At 41.6% G+C, this 20663-nt stretch overlaps 1 protein-coding gene across 1 annotated transcript in view; it reads right to left on the reverse strand.

Moving 5' to 3' along the window:
* Nucleotides 1–135: 135 nt before the first annotated feature.
* Nucleotides 136–20663, reverse strand: part of nos1 (nitric oxide synthase 1 (neuronal)) — a 66622-nt gene continuing 46094 nt past the window's right edge. Inside the window, exons 22-29 of the mRNA XM_049578467.1 lie at nt 19721–19890; nt 16739–16949; nt 15639–15726; nt 12949–13070; nt 12516–12664; nt 10319–10513; nt 8417–8535; nt 136–5034 (exon numbers count right to left, since the gene is read on the reverse strand). Of these exons, the coding sequence (XP_049434424.1) occupies nt 5019–5034; nt 8417–8535; nt 10319–10513; nt 12516–12664; nt 12949–13070; nt 15639–15726; nt 16739–16949; nt 19721–19890 (1070 nt within the window). The 3' untranslated portion in view covers nt 136–5018. The remainder of the gene's footprint in view (nt 5035–8416; nt 8536–10318; nt 10514–12515; nt 12665–12948; nt 13071–15638; nt 15727–16738; nt 16950–19720; nt 19891–20663) is intronic.

The following is a 20663-nucleotide window of genomic DNA, read 5'->3' on the forward strand; positions in this document are numbered from 1 at the left end:
TGTATCAACATCTAAATCTGACCTTCAAACTAAAACACTCCAACCTTAAACAAGTCCTACTGCGGGAACAAACCTTTCCAGCCTGGCTTCTTTCTCATATAAACAAGAAAAACAAACCAAGCAAATGTGTTGACATATTCTGTAAATGTTTCTCTTTATTTGTAAGTAAATGCAAAGTCCTTGCAGTTGATGCATTAAAATGGAATATCCTCAATCAATTACACAACAAAGGTCATTATAGCAGAGGCTGATTGGATCAGAGTTGTTCATAGCAGCAGCGATATGCAAACACAGAAAAAGAAACCCCCTCGAGAATGTTTTATCATCCCAAGGCCTGCGAGAAAGGCCAGACAACCTCACAATACAGTCTCACTGACTGACACAGTGCTGGTAAATAGACAGAGCTTTTTAAATATGAACAGGAGAGAGAAGATCACCATGCATTGATTTAATGCTGCTGTTTTAATCCCATACCTAAAGGATATGAGAGACACCGTAGAATAGGCCTTTTTTTGTTCTTTTTAAATCAAGCAGAATCATAGTGCTCATTTACATAATCAAAATACATTCTTAGAAAAGATCAAAGTGGTACTCTTTATATTTTATACTTTGTCTTTGAATATATATCTATAGAAGCTATATATAGAAGCTATATCTTGTATCAATTGTTTTCCTGCTGCACATTTTACATCACAGACATTTTCTTGACGGCTCTCATTCCGATTAAACTAAATCCTTTTAAACAAATTATACAGAGGAGACATTCATCCAGAATGAACAACAGTGGGGAACACTGGGGATCACCCATTTTCTCCCGGCAGTGGAAACAGTTGATCGAGAAAATAAAACAAACCCCCAAAGAACCAAACATATTCTGCTGTGAGGGACGTTTGAAAATCACATTAAGATCCGTTAATCATGCTAACAGTAATCTTTAATTTGAATCAGACAAAGAAAGGGAACAAACAAGCTGACAAGAAAAGCCACAGGTTACCGCAGAGAGGGTGATCAATAAACAACGTGGCCCCTGCACAAATATATTCGAAGTACAACCCTGACTCATTGGAAAGCAGCAAATGACCACAGCGGCAGTGTGATTGCCTCTTGTCCCTGAATGAAAAACTTCACTGGAACTTATCACAATAGAACTGAACTGCTGAGATCAAGAAACTTAAAGCCATGTGGGCAGTTTCCTGTTACCAAAACACCATCTGTAAGATCTGCAGGCTCGTGTGACTCACACAACAAGAAGTTCATGCTTATTTTAAAATCTGACCAGTTTGACAAGGTAACAGGCAACAAGCAGAATAACCATGTAACAACGTACACTTGAGCACATGCATGGTTTACACCCACTCGTATAGAGATGCGCACACTTACAGTAAGATGGTTTCGATGGCACACACACACACACACACACATGCGCGCACACACTCATGCATGCTGATGCTACTGAGCAGGTGTCAGGTCACAGTGAAAGGGTGGCATATGAGCCGTAGGGTTGTGCACAATCATGCAGAGAGACAAAAGAAAGAATGAATGTGCTGCATGTAGGCAGAGGCAGAGAGTTAATGTAAGGCAAGAGGCAGAGGAGTAATGATGCTGATAAATGCCAATTTTAAAAGCTCGATAGCTGTCAGAAATGATCTGGGCAGCACGGGGTGATAAAAGACATCTTTTTGCATTACTTAACAAGGTTTTGTTACAGAGATGTGTCACTTAAAGGAATTGTTTGACAAAGTAAGATGAAAAAATCTATACTGCTGTCATGTTTGTACAGTAAATGTGACACTACAGCCAGAAGCCTTGGACTGGAAACAGGGGAAACAGCTAGCTTGGCTTTGTACAAATAGAAATAAAGCTCACTAATTAACACGGACCATTTGGGGCCAGAAGCAGTGACTTTCTGCTCCCAGCCAAGAAAAATCCGGCACAGTCTTTTTCAACAGCTTAAACAAACAAATATTATAATGTGTCAATATTTCAGGTGCTGATAAGTGGACTTGGATTTGTTCCGACCACTCAAAGCACTTTTACACAACATGCCACATTCACACACACTGATGGCACACTTATCAGGAAAAATTTGGGGTTAAGTATGTTGCCCAAGGTCACCTCAACATGCGAACTGAAGGAGCCGAGATTGAACCACATACAACCTGCTCTACTTCCTGAGCCACTGTTGTTATGCTAAGCTAAGGCTGCATTCAGACCCACCTTAGCCCTGCATTTAAAAACATACCACTCTTATTCATTCCAATGGAGCCTGTCCAGTGACAGCCAAGGGGCCAACGCAATTTTTTGGGCAAAAATATGCAGGGTCGCCCAAAAAGTTGAACCAGGCTTTACTTTTGTTGCAACACAACCACAAACTGTATACAACAAGTGGGCGTAGCCTGCAAGAATGAAAAGTGAAGCCAATGCAAAGTGCTCTAAAGCTGCATTCTTTCTAATGGCCAGCTGGGGGCGACTCCACTGGCTGCAAAAATAACGGATTGTACAGAGGTCTCTGTAAAAATGACCAAACTTCTCATTTGATTTATTACCTCAGTAAACACTTTGGTCTTAGTTGCTACTCTTAAGTATTCTTTAAATACAACCTGATGTTCATTAGGTGAATTATGGTCCCATTTAGAGTAAAATACATGATTAAGCAGGGTATGCTTTAGTGCGATGCTAGCTTGTGTTGACAAGTCACTACCACGGTGACCTGGCAGTCAGGATAGAGTGTAAACTACTTTGGGGTGTTGTCGGTGTTTTCAAATTTATGAAAGTTAATTGGTGACATGTTTGTCGCCTAAAAATGTCTTGTTAGGTGTTGGCAGGGCTTTAGCTCAGAAGGAATTGGTGACTGTAAATTGTCTGTAGGTGTGAATGTGAGCATGAATGGTTGTCTGTCTCTATGTTTAAGCCCTGTGATAGTCTGACGACCTGTCCAGGGTGTACCCTACCTCTCACACAATGTCAGCTGGGATAGGCTCCAGCACCAAGCACGGCCCCTAACAGGTTAAGCAGTTGTTAGGTGTTCAGCTGGGGCGGCTATGACTCAGAAGGTAGAGTGGGTCGTCCACCAATCAGAAGATCGGCAGTTTGATCACCAACTCCTCCAGTCCGCATGTCAAGTATCCTTGGGCGAGATACTGAACCCCAAATTGCTCTCAATGGCTGCTCCATCAGTGTGTGAGTGTGTGTTAATGTGACATGTAGTGTAAAAGCGCTTTGACTGGAGACCAGAAAAGTACTATACAGTATATATACATCACAGTTAACATGAATTACAGATGCACCTTGCTAACCAAGCTAGCTAGCTAGCCCTAGATGGTAACTCAGTGACTTCTGCATGGTGTAGCCGGGAGCCAGGCGCAGTCAGGTTACCGGACTGGATGGGCGTACAGAGTTTCCTCGGGTTCTTAGTCAAATCCACTCCTCACTCCTCCGCAGCCCCACCCTCTCACCCAAATATGGTCACCTCTAGCTCCAACAAACTAAGATGACACTTCCGAACAGTAGCCCACAAACCAATGGGTGGCGTCATAGTGGCTACGTTCACTTCTTTTTTGCAGTCTTTGAATGCAACACAACTTCATCTTAACAAATTATAACATATGACAACTTCCCAGAGTTGTTAAACCCTATCTCATAGTATTATAAATTTAGCAGTTTTGCATTTATTTCCTTCAGATTCACGGCTCTGTTACTCAAACTGGACATCCTGGATGGTATTTCATGTCTCACCACTACATGAAACAACACCCCCCCCCCATCAACGCAATCTCTTGCATTGTTTTAACACAGGGCTCTTTCAGTCTGGACACCTGCTAACTGGCTGCTGGCTGTAGCTTTATATTTACCGTACAGACATGAGGGTGGTATCAAAATTTTCTCTTTTCAGAGATTAAACATAACACCCCCCACCAAAAAAAAAATTCCTTTAATTTATAACTACTGATAAAAGCTTTGAATAAATATCCACAGTTAAAAAAATAATTTTTCAAAACAAGGTCCCTCCACCATGATTATATGATTTAACATATGAGTTTTCTGTTATCATAGTCAACACATCAATAGTTAGATATTTTAAAATCTAAGAAAAAGTTTACAGAATATTTTATTTTCCATTAATTAGAGTTCATCTTAATAAGCACTGGTTCAGACTGCTTTTTTAGTGGCTGCTCTGCACATTCCTATGCAGCTGCTGTGGGTTGTGCAAGCACCAGCTGGGACACATAACATTATGGTGTTAGGGAGAGAACGGACAGGCCACTAAAAAGAGAGCTGGCACGGAGGCTGATGCATTTTGATGGACTGCCAGTGAAGAGCTAGATAATATGTTAGTTGAGGCTGTGACAGAATCGCTGTTTTCATAATTCAGGGCGACCTGTCAACACGACAAATTTGCTCACAAAAATAAAATCCATCTCTCAGTTTTTCTATCTGCATGCCTGTACATCTTTCAGTTATCTCTGCCCTTTTGAACTTCTCCTGAAACTACAGCCTTTGATAAAAACAAAACAAAAAAACAGCCTAAGTAGATTTAACCAGCCCTGAATCTTTCCTGAAACATAAAGTCGACTTAATTCATACTTCAGAAGTGTCTGTGAGTTTGTTAACAATGCCACACGTTTCCTCATAAATATAAAACCTCAATAAAAGCCTTTTAACTGTAACAACAACACAGAGTATATTATATTTCTTGAGTATATTCTTGTCTTGGTCATGCATTCACAATGAGGCAGGTCATTACACTAGGTGCACACATTATGAATCAAAAATGATCAATTTATAATTTTTGGAAGTATCATCAACGAGCAAAACAGATTCTCAGAGAACAGAACATTTCCAACTTGCTACAGACAAAATTGCAGAGCCCAACAGAAACATTAAAGTGGTATAAAAAAAGAAGAAGAAAGAAACCCATCTTTTTTTTTTACAGTACAAAAATTGGCACAGTATTTTTTTAACCAGCGTTGCTGTGTCCTCCAGACTGGTTGTTGTCAGAAAGCCCCCGATTCACAGACCTACGAGCAGAAAACCCTGAGAGAGGGAGGACAGCAGGAGAGACAGAAAGACAGACAGAGAGAGCAACAGAGACATGGAAAAAGAGATGTTACAGTCATTACTCATCCAGCAAACAGCGGCTTTGATGGCTAAATGTGAAATTCAAGTGACAATCCACACAGGAGCCATCGTCTGTGATGCATTATGTTGGTGCTTAATGAGCCATAGTGAATATGTAGGGCCCTTGTTTGGCTCTCATGGCAAGGGTATATGAAGTGTCTAATCTTGAATTTGCACAAATGATGACGGAAACAAAAACAGATATGGAACAGACCCACTCGCTTTCACTCTAATCCTGTTAGTTTAAAGGCCCTTCTCCGCGGGTTTCCATGGTTACGGGCTGTGTTTTCATCTGAAACGAGGGGTGATAACACATTGGCGTCGCCAACAACTACAGGTTGCAGATTAGAGTTGGACTACTTATACAATTGTAATCTCACTGGCTGAGATAAATCTAAACGGGGCTGTGCCAAAACACTTCTTTCTAAAATATGAGCTAACCAGCTGGCAAATCTGAGTGGCAAAGAAGATGAATAAATAAGAAAACACATCATAGATCACAAGCATCCCACGCAGTTCAGTGGCGTTGCAGACAAGTCAAGTGAATGATCCTGGTTTTATGTGTTGCATGCACACACTAGACATTACCATACCTCCTGGAATCAGAGGAAAATAGACTTGCAGTCAATGCACGAAGGAGGGACTACAATATTGTATGAATGAAGGGAGGGATAAATGCATGTATATTATTTTCTGGTTTCATTTGGTGAATGAGGTTCCATTTTTTTTTTCAAACAGAAATGTGATTCATGACTCTGAGTCAGCAGGTTACCTAAATGGCTTACAAAATTAGCTAAAGGCAAGTATAGCTACTTGAAAGGTTCTATGCCTGAGGTCTCAAACTCTAATTAACAGGCAGCGACTGGCCGGGCTGCTGTTTGAATACTCAGCAAGGGAGTTTATTCACATCTGAAATCTTAAAACTACTGTTACAAAGACAGACAATCCTATTTAAATAAATAAAATCAAAATTTGAAGCCCATAAAAGAACTGGACCAGAGAACAAAGACATCTTTAACCAAAATATTAATGTTGCACAGTTAAACGTATTCAATTCAATTCAATAGAACTTTATTTATTGTGCAAGAGAATGCTCCAGATTATGGTAACAACATTTTAATGTTCACAGCCAGCAACAGCCACTGGGTTCCCGGGGTCAGGGTTCATGGGCCCAGTTTTAAAAACAATACAGTATTAAATATCTGGCAAAATAAATATACAAGACAGGAAGTGATTTCTAGGAGCTAAAGCAAAACCAGTACCTAATAGAGTAACAATAGGAGTACGATAAGTACAAGGGTTTCTAAAAATGAACTAAAATGGTGGTGACAAAGCAGACTGTGCCTGATAATCAATGTTATATTGTCTATGATAATGAGAAGTAGCAGTGGTGGGCAATATATCAGTATATTGATATCAGGATATGGAACTAGATATTGTATTAGATTTTGGATATTATAATATAAGTGGTGTCTTTTACTGGTTTTAAAGGCTGCATTTTAGTAAAACGATGTAATTTCCTGAACTAACCAGACTCTTCTAGTTATTCTATTGTTCACCTTTACCCACTTAGTCATTATATCCACTAGGAATGAGCCAAGTACCCGGATGAAATGAGTACCGGGCAGATAATGTAATTTTTATGAGTACCATATAATCCAAGTAACGTGTCTATATCTGTACTCATGATGATGGAAAATTCTCATTCGGGTAGCTCTTTTACATCTCGTTTCGTATGTGTACGGAGACGAGGCAACCGTAAGTCATTCCTATGGGAACAAATGGACTCCTCTCCTCTGTAATATTTCGGTCTGGAATTTGCCTTGAGTACGTTAAACAAATTGAACTTTTGCAGTGGATTTTGAGACTGTATGACAGTGTGCTAGCTTGGCTAATAGGCTGCTAACTCGCTTGTTTATCTAGACTTAACACATTGTGAATCTGAGTAATGTTATTCTATTAAAATATGGTTATACATAATATACAGTCAGATTCCAAACTACTGGATGGCTAAACAATTTACAAAATTAGCGTCTCCCCCAATGGCTACAAGCAGTTTCTATCAGGTTTCTAACCACCCATAACGAAATGCACTTCCTTGTGTTGGACACTAGAGGCATCATCCATATATTTATGGATCTACGGACACCGGTCACATTCGTAAGTGGAAACGAGGTGTTAATCTCTTGTTCCTGTGATAAAAAATTATCCGAAGCTCAATTCTGAGATTGTTCTGATCAGGTTTAAAATATTAACTCAGGGCCTCACCCATTTCAGATTTAAACCACGCCCACTTCCGACTTAAACCCCGCCCATCCCTGCTAACTAAATTAATGATGATTATCAAAAATCTCATTGTGAAAATACTCTATGAAAGCACCAACAGTCAACCGAATATTGCTGTAATACTGACATTGAGGTATTTGGTCAAAAATAAAGTGACACTTAATTTCCTTCATATCACCCAGCCCTGGTTAAATGTTAAGGCTAAATGCTAAATGTGAAATAAAGACTTAATCTTCAAGCTCTGATTTTGCAGCCGTCCAACAAATTTACACAACTGCTCCGAAACAAAGGACTGGAGGAAAATGGAAAAAAAAAGAAAGCGAGCCAGATGTAACAATGAGTTGGAAACATCTGGAGGGCCTAACAGACGCAGATCTCCCACTGAACTGTCAGTGTTCAAGTTACATTGTGGGTAATGATGCAGCAATTTTTGACAAGGAAGATGCATGGAATAAAAAAGATGTCACTCTGGCTCTGCTGGCTCTGCTACATTGTTTCTGATACTTAATTTCTAAGTCTCCATCGTGAGTTTGACAATGTCGTAGGAGTGCAACATTAACTCGATGAAGTGCTCTTTGAATGGTTCCAAGAGGATGATTCCTACTAATGCTGGTGGCTCTGTGGACTCTGTTTAACACCACCATCCTATAAAATGTATCTCTCGACTAACATTTCATGTCAGTGTTTCAAGAACTAATGGAGGAAGTTTAACAGAAAGCTGTTTCTGGTTTCCTGACCTTCAACACCATCACGCAAAATATGTTTGTCTGCAAGAAATGTCAAAATCTGCTGGGCAGGTTGGTATGAAATTTACTGTGGTTGGCCTTTGTGCCATGCAAAAGCCATAATGTTAACACGCAAGATATCTCGTAATCGAATAATATTGCCATGAAAATAACTAGACACAGATCTGCTTCATATAAAAGGGATTGTGCTTTTAGAACCTCAGTCTGCCATTAGGCAAAGACCTTCTATGCAATATGCAGAAAATTTAAAGACACAAACCACTTACTCATCCGAGTCCTTTTTGCTCTCCTCAATGTAGGCAATGGACTCTGAACGAAGCCGGTTGGTGACCTCATAGGTGCGCAGGGTGACACCAAAGATGTCCTCATGGTAGCGGTTCTCATCCTGGATACAATGGGAAGGTGAAAGTAGAGAGAGAAGGGAACGAAAATAAGAGATGGATGTTGTTTTGTATATGGTGAAAAGTCCTGCTCCAGTCACTGTTTTAAATATGTAATGACACTCTGAAAAGGGGCTAGAAGCAGATCTTCTCTTTCTCCCTAATTGAGAAATTCTGGATCTAGCCTTTGCCCCACCCACTAAGTTGATCAGTGAAATAGCAGTGCACATCAAGATGGCTAGCATTAGCTAGAGGAAACATTGGAGAGATTCAGCCATACATGTTTGAGCCTCAGTCAGACATAGACTGAGACGAGGAGTTGTGCACCAGAATTGGTAACTAGTTGGTGTGTCAGAATGATAAGTGTAGTTACCATCTTTTATTTATGTGGTTTGTTAGCTTGTTAGCTTGTCATAGGCACTGGCTGACACAGCATTAGTGGTTGTGAATCCACGATGTTACAGTTTATTCACATTGTCACATTATTATTATTATTATGTAATTATATAAACACATCGCTGCCATCGTTTTGGAAATAGTGAAACATAGCTCGCAACATACCAATACATAGCTACACCATGGATGTATAAAGAGAAGATGATACAGCATTGGAGGTGGGGCCCCGTTCATTTCTACGAACGTTCCTACAAAAGTTGGCTTTGTGCACCAAGCCAAAAAAGTGCAACTAATTAGGTGTAAAATTACATAGGTCTTCTGCATCACTGGGCCCCTAGAGCAGGCGTACTAGAGATTACAGACCTGCTGAGTCTCTATCATCTGGTTAAACCCACTGCCGACTTGAACGGGGATAAAATGATTTATGTGTGCAGCTCTAGACTTAATGACTGAATGGATCAAATCTTGACAGTGATAACGACTTTTTCCTAATGTAAGGCTATGAGTCCTAGGTCATTTTGGGCCCCATGGCATAATGTGAAAGACTTGTAAGCTGTAGTTACAGGGTTATGCCGCAATGTCAAATTGGCTTCCAAGTTTGGTGTGCTTCCACCTGGCTTGCAAGTTGACATGATTGGTTTCTTAGATGTTATGTATGAAACCCTGGTTGTCTGAATCCGTCTCGTAGCATTAAAAACATCACATGGACATGCTGAAAAGGATAAAAACTTTTTATCTTTGGAGTTCCTTTTTAGACACATGCTTTTGGTTTGTGTATTTTACATTTTGCTCGTCTACTCTAACTATACCACTACAGAATAATGAGACTTATTAACTGATTAAACATCTGTAGATGAACAGAGGCATCCTGACTGTGTTTACATGCCTGCAGTTATTGCATTTGACCAATTCACTGAACAGTACTGAAAAACAGCTCCTTAGTTCATTTGTATTCCGCACAGGTAAGTGAGCTAATCGTGGGCTTGGTGACATGTGTCACTCTTCTATTTATAGCCTTTTTACCCTTGAGTTCACAAATGAAAACAAGCCAGTGGGGGTGTTTTTAACCTTCAATTTCACAGAAAGTTCTGACTCAACACGCCCTCTGTTATTCAGCGTCATGCTTAGCACTTGGTTACATACATTCACGCAAAGAAGCTGCCCTGTAGAACCTCGCCTGTTCAACTGGATGTTAATTGCATTGCTCAAGGGCACCTCTGCGATGGTGGAGAGCACTTCCTGTTCACAATTTTCACAGCTCATCTAGGTTTCAAAATCGTAACGCTCTCTTCCCTGACACTACTATCACTCCAAGCTGTTCAGTGGGTTTTAAAAGTGAACATCACAGTCACGATGTTGCACAGTGAGCTGCACTATTTCCCTCTCCCTTACCCGCAGCTTGCTGATGAAGAAGCCAGCATCCTCCAGGGTCATGTTGGCCTGCTGCTTGATGATTTGCTGGACAGTCTTGAGAACATCTCCAGCCATTGTAACATCCCCACACACGTAGATGTGTCCTCCCTCCTCCTTCAGGCACTGGTACACCGTCTCTGACAGCTGCTCGCGCAGTACATCCTGTACATATTTCTGACAGAGCGGCAAAGGAGGAATGATGAGTGTGCATGAAAAAGTCAAGTCTGAGAAAAGTAGGAAAGGAAACAATGTGAAAAACAGTCAGGAAACCTCTGACAGGTAAGGAATAAAAGAAAATGAAGTAGAATTTGAAAACTGCAAGCTGAAAACCTGATGAATATGTATGGAAATTCATTCATTCATTCATTCATTCATTCATCTTCTAACCGCTTCATCCTCTTGAGGGTCGCGGGGGGGCTGGAGCCTATCCCAGCTGACATCGGGCGAGAGGCAGGGTACACCCTGGACAGGTCGCCAGACTATCGCAGGGCTGACACATAGAGACAGACAACCATTCACACTCACATTCACACCTACGGACAATTTAGAGTTACCAATTAACCTAGTCCCCAATCTGCATGTCTTTGGACTGTGGGAGGAAGCCGGAGTGCCCGGAGAGAACCCACGCTGACACGGGGAGAACATGCAAACTCCGCACAGAAGGGCTCCATGTATGGAAATTTCTTTTTATATTTTATTTGTATGTGTCTGCTTCATTTGCTGTCTATCCTTGTAGCAATGATCTTCATTATCTGAGTATAAAGAGGACTTCGAGGACAGCAAAAAACCCAAACACTATTCATTTTAGCAGACACCCATTTAGTAAGACCAAATGTCTCCTCTTCTGTTCCTGAGATATGTCATTGAACAATGGCGAGAAAAGAACATTATGATGCCAGAGTGAAGTTGACCTTTGACTTTTTGGATATATAATGTCATTGCCATCCATCCATCCATCCATCCATCCATCCATTTTCATCCGCTTATCCGGGGCCAGGTCAATGGGGCAGCAAGCCAAGCAAAGCATCCCAGACTTCCCTCTCCCTGGCAACAATTTCCAGCTCCTCCTAGGGGACCCCAAGGCATTCCCAGGCCAGAGGAGAGATCTAATCCCTCCAGTGTGTTCTGGGTCTGCCCTGGGGCCTCCTACCAGTGGGATGTGCCTGGAACACCTCTAACAGGAGGCGCCCAGGAAGCATCCTGATCAGATGCCCAAACTACATCAACTGACCCCTTTCGACGCGATGGGGCTCACCAGTGAGTGTCTGGTGGCCGGACCTTGGGCCATGGGGTCTGGCCGGGATCAGGCTGAATAGAGTATCACCCCATGGGCCCACCACCCACAGGGACAGTATTCAGGGTCTGGGGCATTGTGTGCTGGGCAGCAGGCAGGGGCAGGGCCCTGGGTGTGCTAATCCCTGGCATTGCAGAATGGCTAATGTCATTGCTTCATCATTATATTAGACAATTGTGTGAAATGTGCGTCATAATGTGCATGAATTCTTGAGTTGGCCATAAACATGTTTTGTGAGGTCACAGTGACCTTGACCTTCAACCATCACATTCTAATCAGTTTATTCTTGAGTCCCAGTGGATGTTTGTGCCATATTTGAGGAATTTCCCTAACAGCCTTCTTCAGATATCATGTTTACAAAAATGAGACAGATGTGAGGTCACAGTGACTTTTGACCACCAAATTCTAAACAGTTCATTGTTGAGTGTAAGTGGACGTTTGTGCCAAATCTGACGAAATGACCTCAAGGTCTTGAGATATGGCATTCACGAGATGGAAACTGATGAGGTGACCTTGGCCTTTGACCCATGAGCACCAAAATGTAATCAGTTCATCATTAAGTCCAAGTAGGCGTTTTCTGCCAAATTTGAAGAAATTTCCTGAAGGTATTCTTGAGATATCACATTCACAAGAATGGGACAGACGGACAAACCGAAAACATATTGCCTCTGGGAATAGCAGTCGCCGGCGTGGAGGCAAAAAAATTGTCACTTGGAAACAGATGATGTCAGCTGGCGTGAGCTTACACCAGAATATAACCACAGCAGTTTTTATTCTGCCGTTTTGCTACTCTGTGATTATGTTTCAAACCCACACAGCAGTCCAAAAGAGATTTGTGACAAGCTGACTCATCCACAGCACAGGACGGTTTAGCACTTGTACCTTTGGTTTGCCGGGTTCTCTGGAATAGGCCGTGTAGAGCTCCTTGAACGCTTCTTTGTTCTTGGCCTGAATGGTCTCCTCTTTGTAGATGTGGTCCATCTCAGACTGCCGACAACCAAACACCAGGATCATGGGGTACGACTCAATTCCTAAAAGGTGACAGGGAAACTTACTTTGTTGCTCTGAAGGCTGAAATTCTGCTGTTTTGTGTCTTATCTAAATCTCTGACAGGGATTTAATCTGAATTCCATTATTACCCAGAGGTGAATATGACAGCATCTTAAGACGAAGAGTAAATTTAGCAGCTCGTCCTGGATATTCTTATAATCAGACATGAAATCGAAGATTCTGTCTACAGGTGCATGTGCAGTGAAAATCCACTGTAAAGCCTCTTGTAATAAATACATCCCAAAGGAACGAGAAAGAAACCAACCGTTGTGTTCAAGGTCATACAGTCTCTGTTGCCAGAAGCTTCTGAATGGGGCGATACCTGTTCCTGGACCAACCAGGATACAAGGTACTTGGTTGTCTTTGGGAAGTTGGAATGATGGTGCACTAAAGTAACAGACAAGAATAAATAAATTAGGTGAAATGTCCCAAATGTGACCACAAAGCATTTGAAACTCACTTACAGGAATAGTTTGATATTATGAGAAATTCGGTTATTTGCTTTCTTGCCAAGAGTTGGATGAGACGTGTGCATTTGCTGCATTTTTTCAGACATCATGGCCACTGTCAGTCAGAAATGAAGGAAAAAAATAATAGAACCTCAAAATTTTCCTGCTTTGCTGAAGTCACCATTATGGTAATCGTTATAAACAGATATCTGTATATGTACAGATAATCTGCAGGGCTACAGGACAAGATTTGGGTATTAGAAGCGTTCTGTTGTCTGTTTGTAGTCTGAGAAGTATGGACCAATCATGTTTGAACAGTGGTAAATAGTCTGTGTGGACACGGGGAACATATTGGCCAACCCATCAGTTATTGTCAGCCTATCACAGGGCTGACACATAGAGACAGACAACCATTCACACTCACATTCACACCTATGGACAATTTAGAGTCACCAATTAACCTGCATGTCTTTGGACTGTGGGAACCCATCTTGGGTTCAAACCAGGGACCCTCTTGCTGTTAAAGGGAAATTTCAGTTTATTTCAACCTGTCTCCTATCTTCCTAAATTTGTTTCAAGTGACTAGTGACATAAAAATAATAGTTAGCATGTTAGCCGTTAGCCTAGATACAGCCGGGGCGCAGAGTAGCGTCAGACCTGTTAAATCGTAAGTGAATGGGCAACCTTCAAGTGCAAAGTTAGTCCACTAAACAAGCTTTTTTTTCCACAAAGGCCGCCTCATATCGTGAGCATAACTGTCAGAGAACATATAGAAAACGACATGTAAATGTGTTGTCTTACCTTACCGGTGTGGTGCCATGTTTGTTTACCATTTAGCTCTGCTTTCCAAAGTGCGGCCGAAATATCGCGAGAACAAGCCGCAACAGCTGGAAGGCAGAACCGGACAGTAGCCTGAAAAGTTCATTCATTTATTTTATGAAAGATTTATAGAATAATGGCTGACTTTTTGCCAGACTTCGACTTTGTGGAGGAGGAATTTGATTTTGCAGAGTTTGATGGCCGCCCTTATTTATTTGAGCCAGAATACACTGACGAAGAGCTTTGTGAAATTGAAGAATGGAGGAGGAGAGAGAGGGGTGCAACAGGTAGAGGACGAGAGAGGAGGAATGGCTGCTGCAAGGCTGCGTAGCTCTGGAGATTGGTGGTGTACCTGTGAATGTTGTGCCCCAGTGCCCACAGAAGAGGAATGCCTCTGTTGCAAGGAATGGGACCGGTTGCAGCCTTATTTTCAAGGTCTGGATGTGACCGAGGACGAGACACCTCCACCTGGAGTAGTATCCAGCTGGGCTTTATCTATAGCTCGTGAGATTTCAGGCACGCTATGAGATCGCTGCTTGTTCTCGCGATATTTCGGCCGCGCTTTGGAAAGCAGAGCTAAATGGTAAACAAACATGGCAGCACACCGGTAAGGTAAGACAACACGTTTACATGTCATTTTCTATATGTTCTCTGACATTTATCCTAACGATATGAGGCGGCCTTTGTGGAAAAAAAAGCTTGTTTAGTGGATTAACTTTGCACGTGAAGTATGCCCGTTCACTTACGTTTTAACAGGTCTGACGCTACTATGCGCCCCGGCTGTATCTAGGCTAACAGGCTAACTATTATTTTTATGTCAGTAGTCACTTGAAACAAATTTAGGACGATAGGAGACAGGTTGAAATAAACAGAAATTTCCTTTTAAGCGACAATGCTAGCCACTGCAGCACCGTGCTGCCTAAGTTATTGTTATTACATTTAAAATAAATTATCAAATGTGACCATATGGCCTTGGTGAGCTACATGTTGAATAAATATGGAGGTTACATCACACTTGATACCTTTTTCTTTTTCAAGATAATGCAAAAATGTAAATGACAGTTGTCAGGGCATAAAATGATCTGTTGATCTCTACAAATCAAGATAAAACTGAATCAAATCATTGATCTGAAGAATCTTGACATCCTCACTCTCATGTCTCTATGCTAAGTATGATGCTACCACCACTTGATGGCTAATTAACTCACTGAAAACAGCTGCCCTGGCTCTGTGGAACAGAAAACAACAACAACACCAACAAAAAACTGCCGCCTCTGAAGCTTATTAATCATATGTTTACTGTAAAAACGACAAATCGCTGTTTTACAGGGGGTTATGTGCTGGGCTATTCAATAGTTGGCAACCAGACTTTGGGAAGTTACTGGTCCTGACCAAAAAATAATCCAGCACATAACCCCTGATAAAAATTGTCATTTTTACACAGATGTGCTGGTAGGAGGATTTGTTTGGAGCCAGACAAGCTGTGTCCCGTTTCCATTTTTTGGGCTACACTAAATTAGCCAGCTGCTGTTGGTAGCTTCATATGTAACATGTGGACATGAGAGTGGTATCCATCTTAAGCAAGAATGCAGATTGGTTGATTTCCCCATTATATCAAACTTTTCTTTAAACATGCCACAATACTGATATTCAACAAAGTTCTTCAAGAAGACATTGTGATTTTTACCTTCGGACGAAGCACGGCACCATCTCCCCCTTCTCTATCCTGTTGAGCCACGATGAACACACTCCATGGTGGACAGGCCCCGATCCATCTGAAAGGGAGGATTATTACAAGGCAAGCACTTTACCTTTTTTCTCTTCACCTCCCACTCTCTTTAAGTGCACAAACAGGAGAAGAGTGTCCCTAACACATTTTCCAAGGCCTGTTCTCTCCTTCTTTCTCTCCCTCTCTAAAGGGAAATTACAGTAATTCAACCGTTGCCTTTACAATCATAGTAATATGTTTGCACAAGTACACATTACACGTGCGAGAGAAAATAGCAGCGTTCGCATCTGGGAATGTTTGCTGACTACTTGACAGGCTGGGAGTATAGATGCTAATTGCAAAGCTGAAGCTATAAGAGCTTTGTGATATACTATGCACTAACACTAACTGAAACCTGAGTAGCTTAGGTGTTTTAGGGTATACCCGCAGTGTTTTATCTTATTTGTGTTAGTGTTCATATCTCTAAATAGAATCTGTTTGCAGATATAGAATCTTCCCGAGGTGTTTCTAAATCTAAGTTTTTTTTTAATTACAGTCGTGGTCTGGTTGCCCCTGTGAAGCAGACTGGCTTTCCAAGATAACTTCCAATCAATTTTCTTTCAGCCATCGGAGGGTTCTCAGAGAGGCTGAGTCATTTGACTTTTCGAGTCTTTGCAGCAACCTTGAAGGAGCCACAGCACAGTGCCTTTTATCTGTAGCATAAACTAAACTGAAGCTATATATATATATATATATATATATATATATATATATATATACAGAATATGAGAATATGCACTTTTTCGAGCAGTAACTTGCTGCTAAATACAGTTTACTAGAAACTGCAGGGTATGATTAAGTGTATTTTTTTTATTGAAATGTCAAGAAATTGGCCATATGAAATGCCAGGGAAAAGAGAGACCAATTTCAAACTCTCAAAAGCCTCAAAGGAGCATTAAAGTTCATCCTCCCAGTCTGCAGAAAATACCACCTGCAACTACACCCACACAGCTTTAAAATCCTGAGTGAGGCATTAGCTAATGCTAAAAAAGAGCCCCAGATGAGTAGTAGGTTCTTACCTCTGGCACGGTAAGAGACCACAGCGACAGTGAGGTGGATCTCTCCTGGGTGCATGTCTGGAGAGGAGCTGATGGAGTAGTAGCGAGGCTGCAGCAGGGGCAGCTGGGTGAGCAGCAGAGTGGAGGGCATCTGGATAGAGGGGAATTCCTCCAGCACCTCCACCAGTGTCGGATTGTTGTACCACTTCCACTCCTCATACTCCTGCAAGCCCTGCGATGTCACGATGTCACGGAGAAAGACAGGGTGGGATATAAATACAGGTGGATCTTTATAAGATGTATTTTATGTTTTGAGAAGTAGTTAAATTGTTGGGTTTCTGCAGATAAATATACTCTGTCACACCCTCCTAGTTGGTCATCAGTGGAAAACCCTGCAGAGTATACCTTTAAGCAAACAAAGTAGCTGCCATGATGACAAAAAATAACGTGGAGGATGGTTTCCTCTTTTAGATCTGTAAACATTTATGACTTGAGAGCGGGAGGCAGCCACAAGCAGAGCCATTCACAATTCACTGCCCAACTGTTTTTGTGTGTCATCACTGACATTTGGATGTGATGAATTCAGAGCACTGCCACGAGGCTGAAAACCTTTGATATGTCCCCAACATTTCCTTTGTTCTCAAGCTGCTAATGAGCGACACAGCGGCTATTAAGAAGCCTTGTGTGGTCCCATTCTGAGCCTGAAGCACTGTATGAAGCCCTGTATGCACAATTAGCAAAATTCTGACAGCACTAATACATTTTGGCTTGGGATTTTCAACCTTGATACGCAGATGGGGTTGTGGGATTTGGGGGCTGGTATAGTTTGTTTATTTAAGCAGCCCAGTCAGCAGAAGAAGATGCTGGCATTGTACATTTCTGCAATCAATAGATGCGTTACTTTTGTACATGTCACTTGTGTTCATACATGTTCAACAGTGTTTCAAAAGTGACGTAGGTCTGATAACAAGTGTATGGGCTGACTTTGACACATAAACAAGATAGTTGCCAATCTGCAGACCACTGCATCTCTAGCCGCAATTGTGCCAAGAAATTTTTTTTTGGGTGCATTTCTAAGAGCAAGTGTGCCATCTGCAGCATTTCCAGAGGTGACTGGGCTACCAAAAATGGGGCTTTTTTGCAAGACATTGGGGGTATTTCCAGCTACAATTGTGCCACCAACACCAAGTTTTTTTGTTTTTTTTTTGTTGGTAAGACACTGGCAGTATTTCAATGGACAACTGGGCCACAAAAAACGTCCGTTTTTTTTACCAAGACATTGGCAGCATTTTCAGCCCTGATGGTACCGCCAAAACTGGGTCTTTGATAGCAAAACATCTGCAGCATTTCCAGCTGCAATTGTGTCACCAAAATGGGGTGTTTGTTAGCAAGACATCTGCAGCATTTCCAGAGGCCATTGGGCTACCAAAACAGGGGTTTTAAGCAAGATATTGGGTGCATTTCCAGCTGCAAATGTGCCACCAAAATGGGGTGTTTTTTTTGCAAGGCATCTCTGGGATTTCCAGCGGCAACTGTGCCACCAACACCAAGTTTGATTTGGTAAGACATTGGCCATATTTTCAGCAACAATTGGGTGACCAAAACTGTTTATTTTAGCAAGACATCAATGGTATTTGGAGTGGCAATGGTGCCACCACATCATCTGTTTTTCACTGAGAAATTAGTGGTATTTTCAGCCCTGATTGTACCATCAAAACTGGGTGTTTTTGAGCAAAAAATCTGCAGCATTTCCAGAGGGGACTGGCCTACCAAAACAGGGCTTTTTAGCAAGACATTGGTGGCATTTCCAGCTACAATTCTTTTTTTTTTGAGCAAGAGATTGGCTGTATTTCCGGTGACAGTTGGGCAACCAAAACCATTTCTTTGTGCGATATTAGTGGTATTTGCAGTGGCGACCAATACTGGCTGTTTTTTACTGAAACACCTGCAGCATTTCCAGATTGGACTGGGCTACCAAAACAGGGCTTTTTAACAAGACACTGGTGGCATTTTCAGCTGCAACTGTGCCACCAAAACCAAGGTTTTTTTCTAGCCAGACAGATCAGTGGTATTTGCAGTGGCAACTATGCCACCAAAATGGACTATTCTTTGCCAAGACATTGGCGGCATTTCCAGCCCTGGTTGTGCCACCAATATTGAGTATCTCAAGCCAAAACATGATCGTTTTCTAACAATAACCTAAACGTAATCACATGTTAACTGCTGCAATGTTGAATCTGTACTCCATCCTTTTCATCAGTTCCTTCTTTAATGCAAAACAGAGCACAATAATAAAACAAACATGACAGCTTAACTTTCCTCTAATGCTTTATATGAGAAGAAAAGATACTTGGAGAAACTCCTGCTTTAGTCCTGGAATCAGCTTGATATTTAGGGCATTTAAAAATAAAAATGATCTGCAGTGCTGATTCTACTGTACTGTTTCTCCTCCTGAATTCAGAAGCCTTCCATCTTTTCCTCTTGCTTTGGTGACAATGATTCGATGTATGAGCATGAGTCACTGCTTGGCCTCAGCCAGCCTTTTCCACACATTGACAAAAATGGAGAGTGAATTGTGGGAGGCACTGCAAGGGGGAATGGCTCCAGGTTAGAACGATCAGCGGCTTTAATTTGGCGCCAGCTCACCCTTGCTGTATGTACATATTTCCGTCAGTGCAAAGTGCATCAAATCAGCTTTCAGACATATCTCCCATATTTTGATGGCAAACATGATGAATGTGTTGGTTATTGTTGTGCCTTAAACACATGCGACTTTTTATAGAAGTGTGCCTCAAAAAGTGTTCTAATACAAAGTGTACATATTTGGCTGTAAAATAGAAAAGCAGAGGGCGTATTTTTGGATAGCCTACGCACATACAGTACAGTACATGGCAAATCCCTTATGTGTCCGGTCACGAACCGAGCTAAGCACTGAGTGCAGCAGCAGCTCAATAATTCTAAAGGTCAGTGTTATGGGTAACACCGAACGCTAAGTGAATTTACCTTACTTAGGATCTCTAGTTTCTTTTTCTGTTTTTCATTGGTTGCCAGAGCAGCAAACTGCTGCAGCAGCACAGGACTCGGTGGGGTGGTGATGTCCAGGAAGTACTGGAAGGCCTGGTAGATGGTGCAGGGAGGGATACGAGTCTCATTTGTCCAGTTACTGATAACACCTGCAGAAAACACAAAGGCACTGATTCATTATTTTACATTTAACATTTTTACATTAACAGTGAATCAAATGAAGGGGAGTGCTTTTTGCAGATCCAGTCTGCTTTATGTGCTTATGATCCCGTGGGTCTATTACATAGTTAATATACGCAGGCGTGGGCACTCGAGGTCTGGTCTCCAAATTAAACTCCATGCTGGTAACTCTTAAACCGATGCCAATTAACATCACATGGAAAAACATTTATCATTTATTAACACAGGTATTAAATTGGACAGTCTGGTCCAATATATCAACTACTTCAAGAAACCCAAAATAGTTCTGAAGAAAGCCAATCCTCAAATTTCATGCTGCACCCTCTGGACGTTTCTGGCACATTTTTGCATATGGTATGGGAATGTCCACACATTTTTAGATGTTGGATTTGTGTCTCCTCATGTCTGACAGAGATTATGTACTGCTCTGTACCATGCTGGTCATTGTTGTCATATTATCGTTGAATGATGATTCTGTATTGATATGTATACTTAAACAACCTTGAGTATGGCTGACGGGGCTGCTCTGTGTTTGCAGGCTTTGCATTTGTTGCAGAGACAACAGTAGTTCACATGGTGCAAAAACATTTGACATGTACTTTTATCTTTATAGTTTGGCCCATATGCCATCCGCTCACATGGAGGGGGCGGAGTTTATGACCTATACTTGTGTGTCAGCTCTATGCAGAGCCTACACTGTAGCCAATGCACATGGGCAACGCCATTATGAGCATTTATACTT

Source organism: Epinephelus fuscoguttatus, linkage group LG6, assembly GCF_011397635.1.
Source record: "Epinephelus fuscoguttatus linkage group LG6, E.fuscoguttatus.final_Chr_v1".
NCBI classification, from domain to species: Eukaryota; Metazoa; Chordata; class Actinopteri; order Perciformes; family Serranidae; genus Epinephelus; species Epinephelus fuscoguttatus.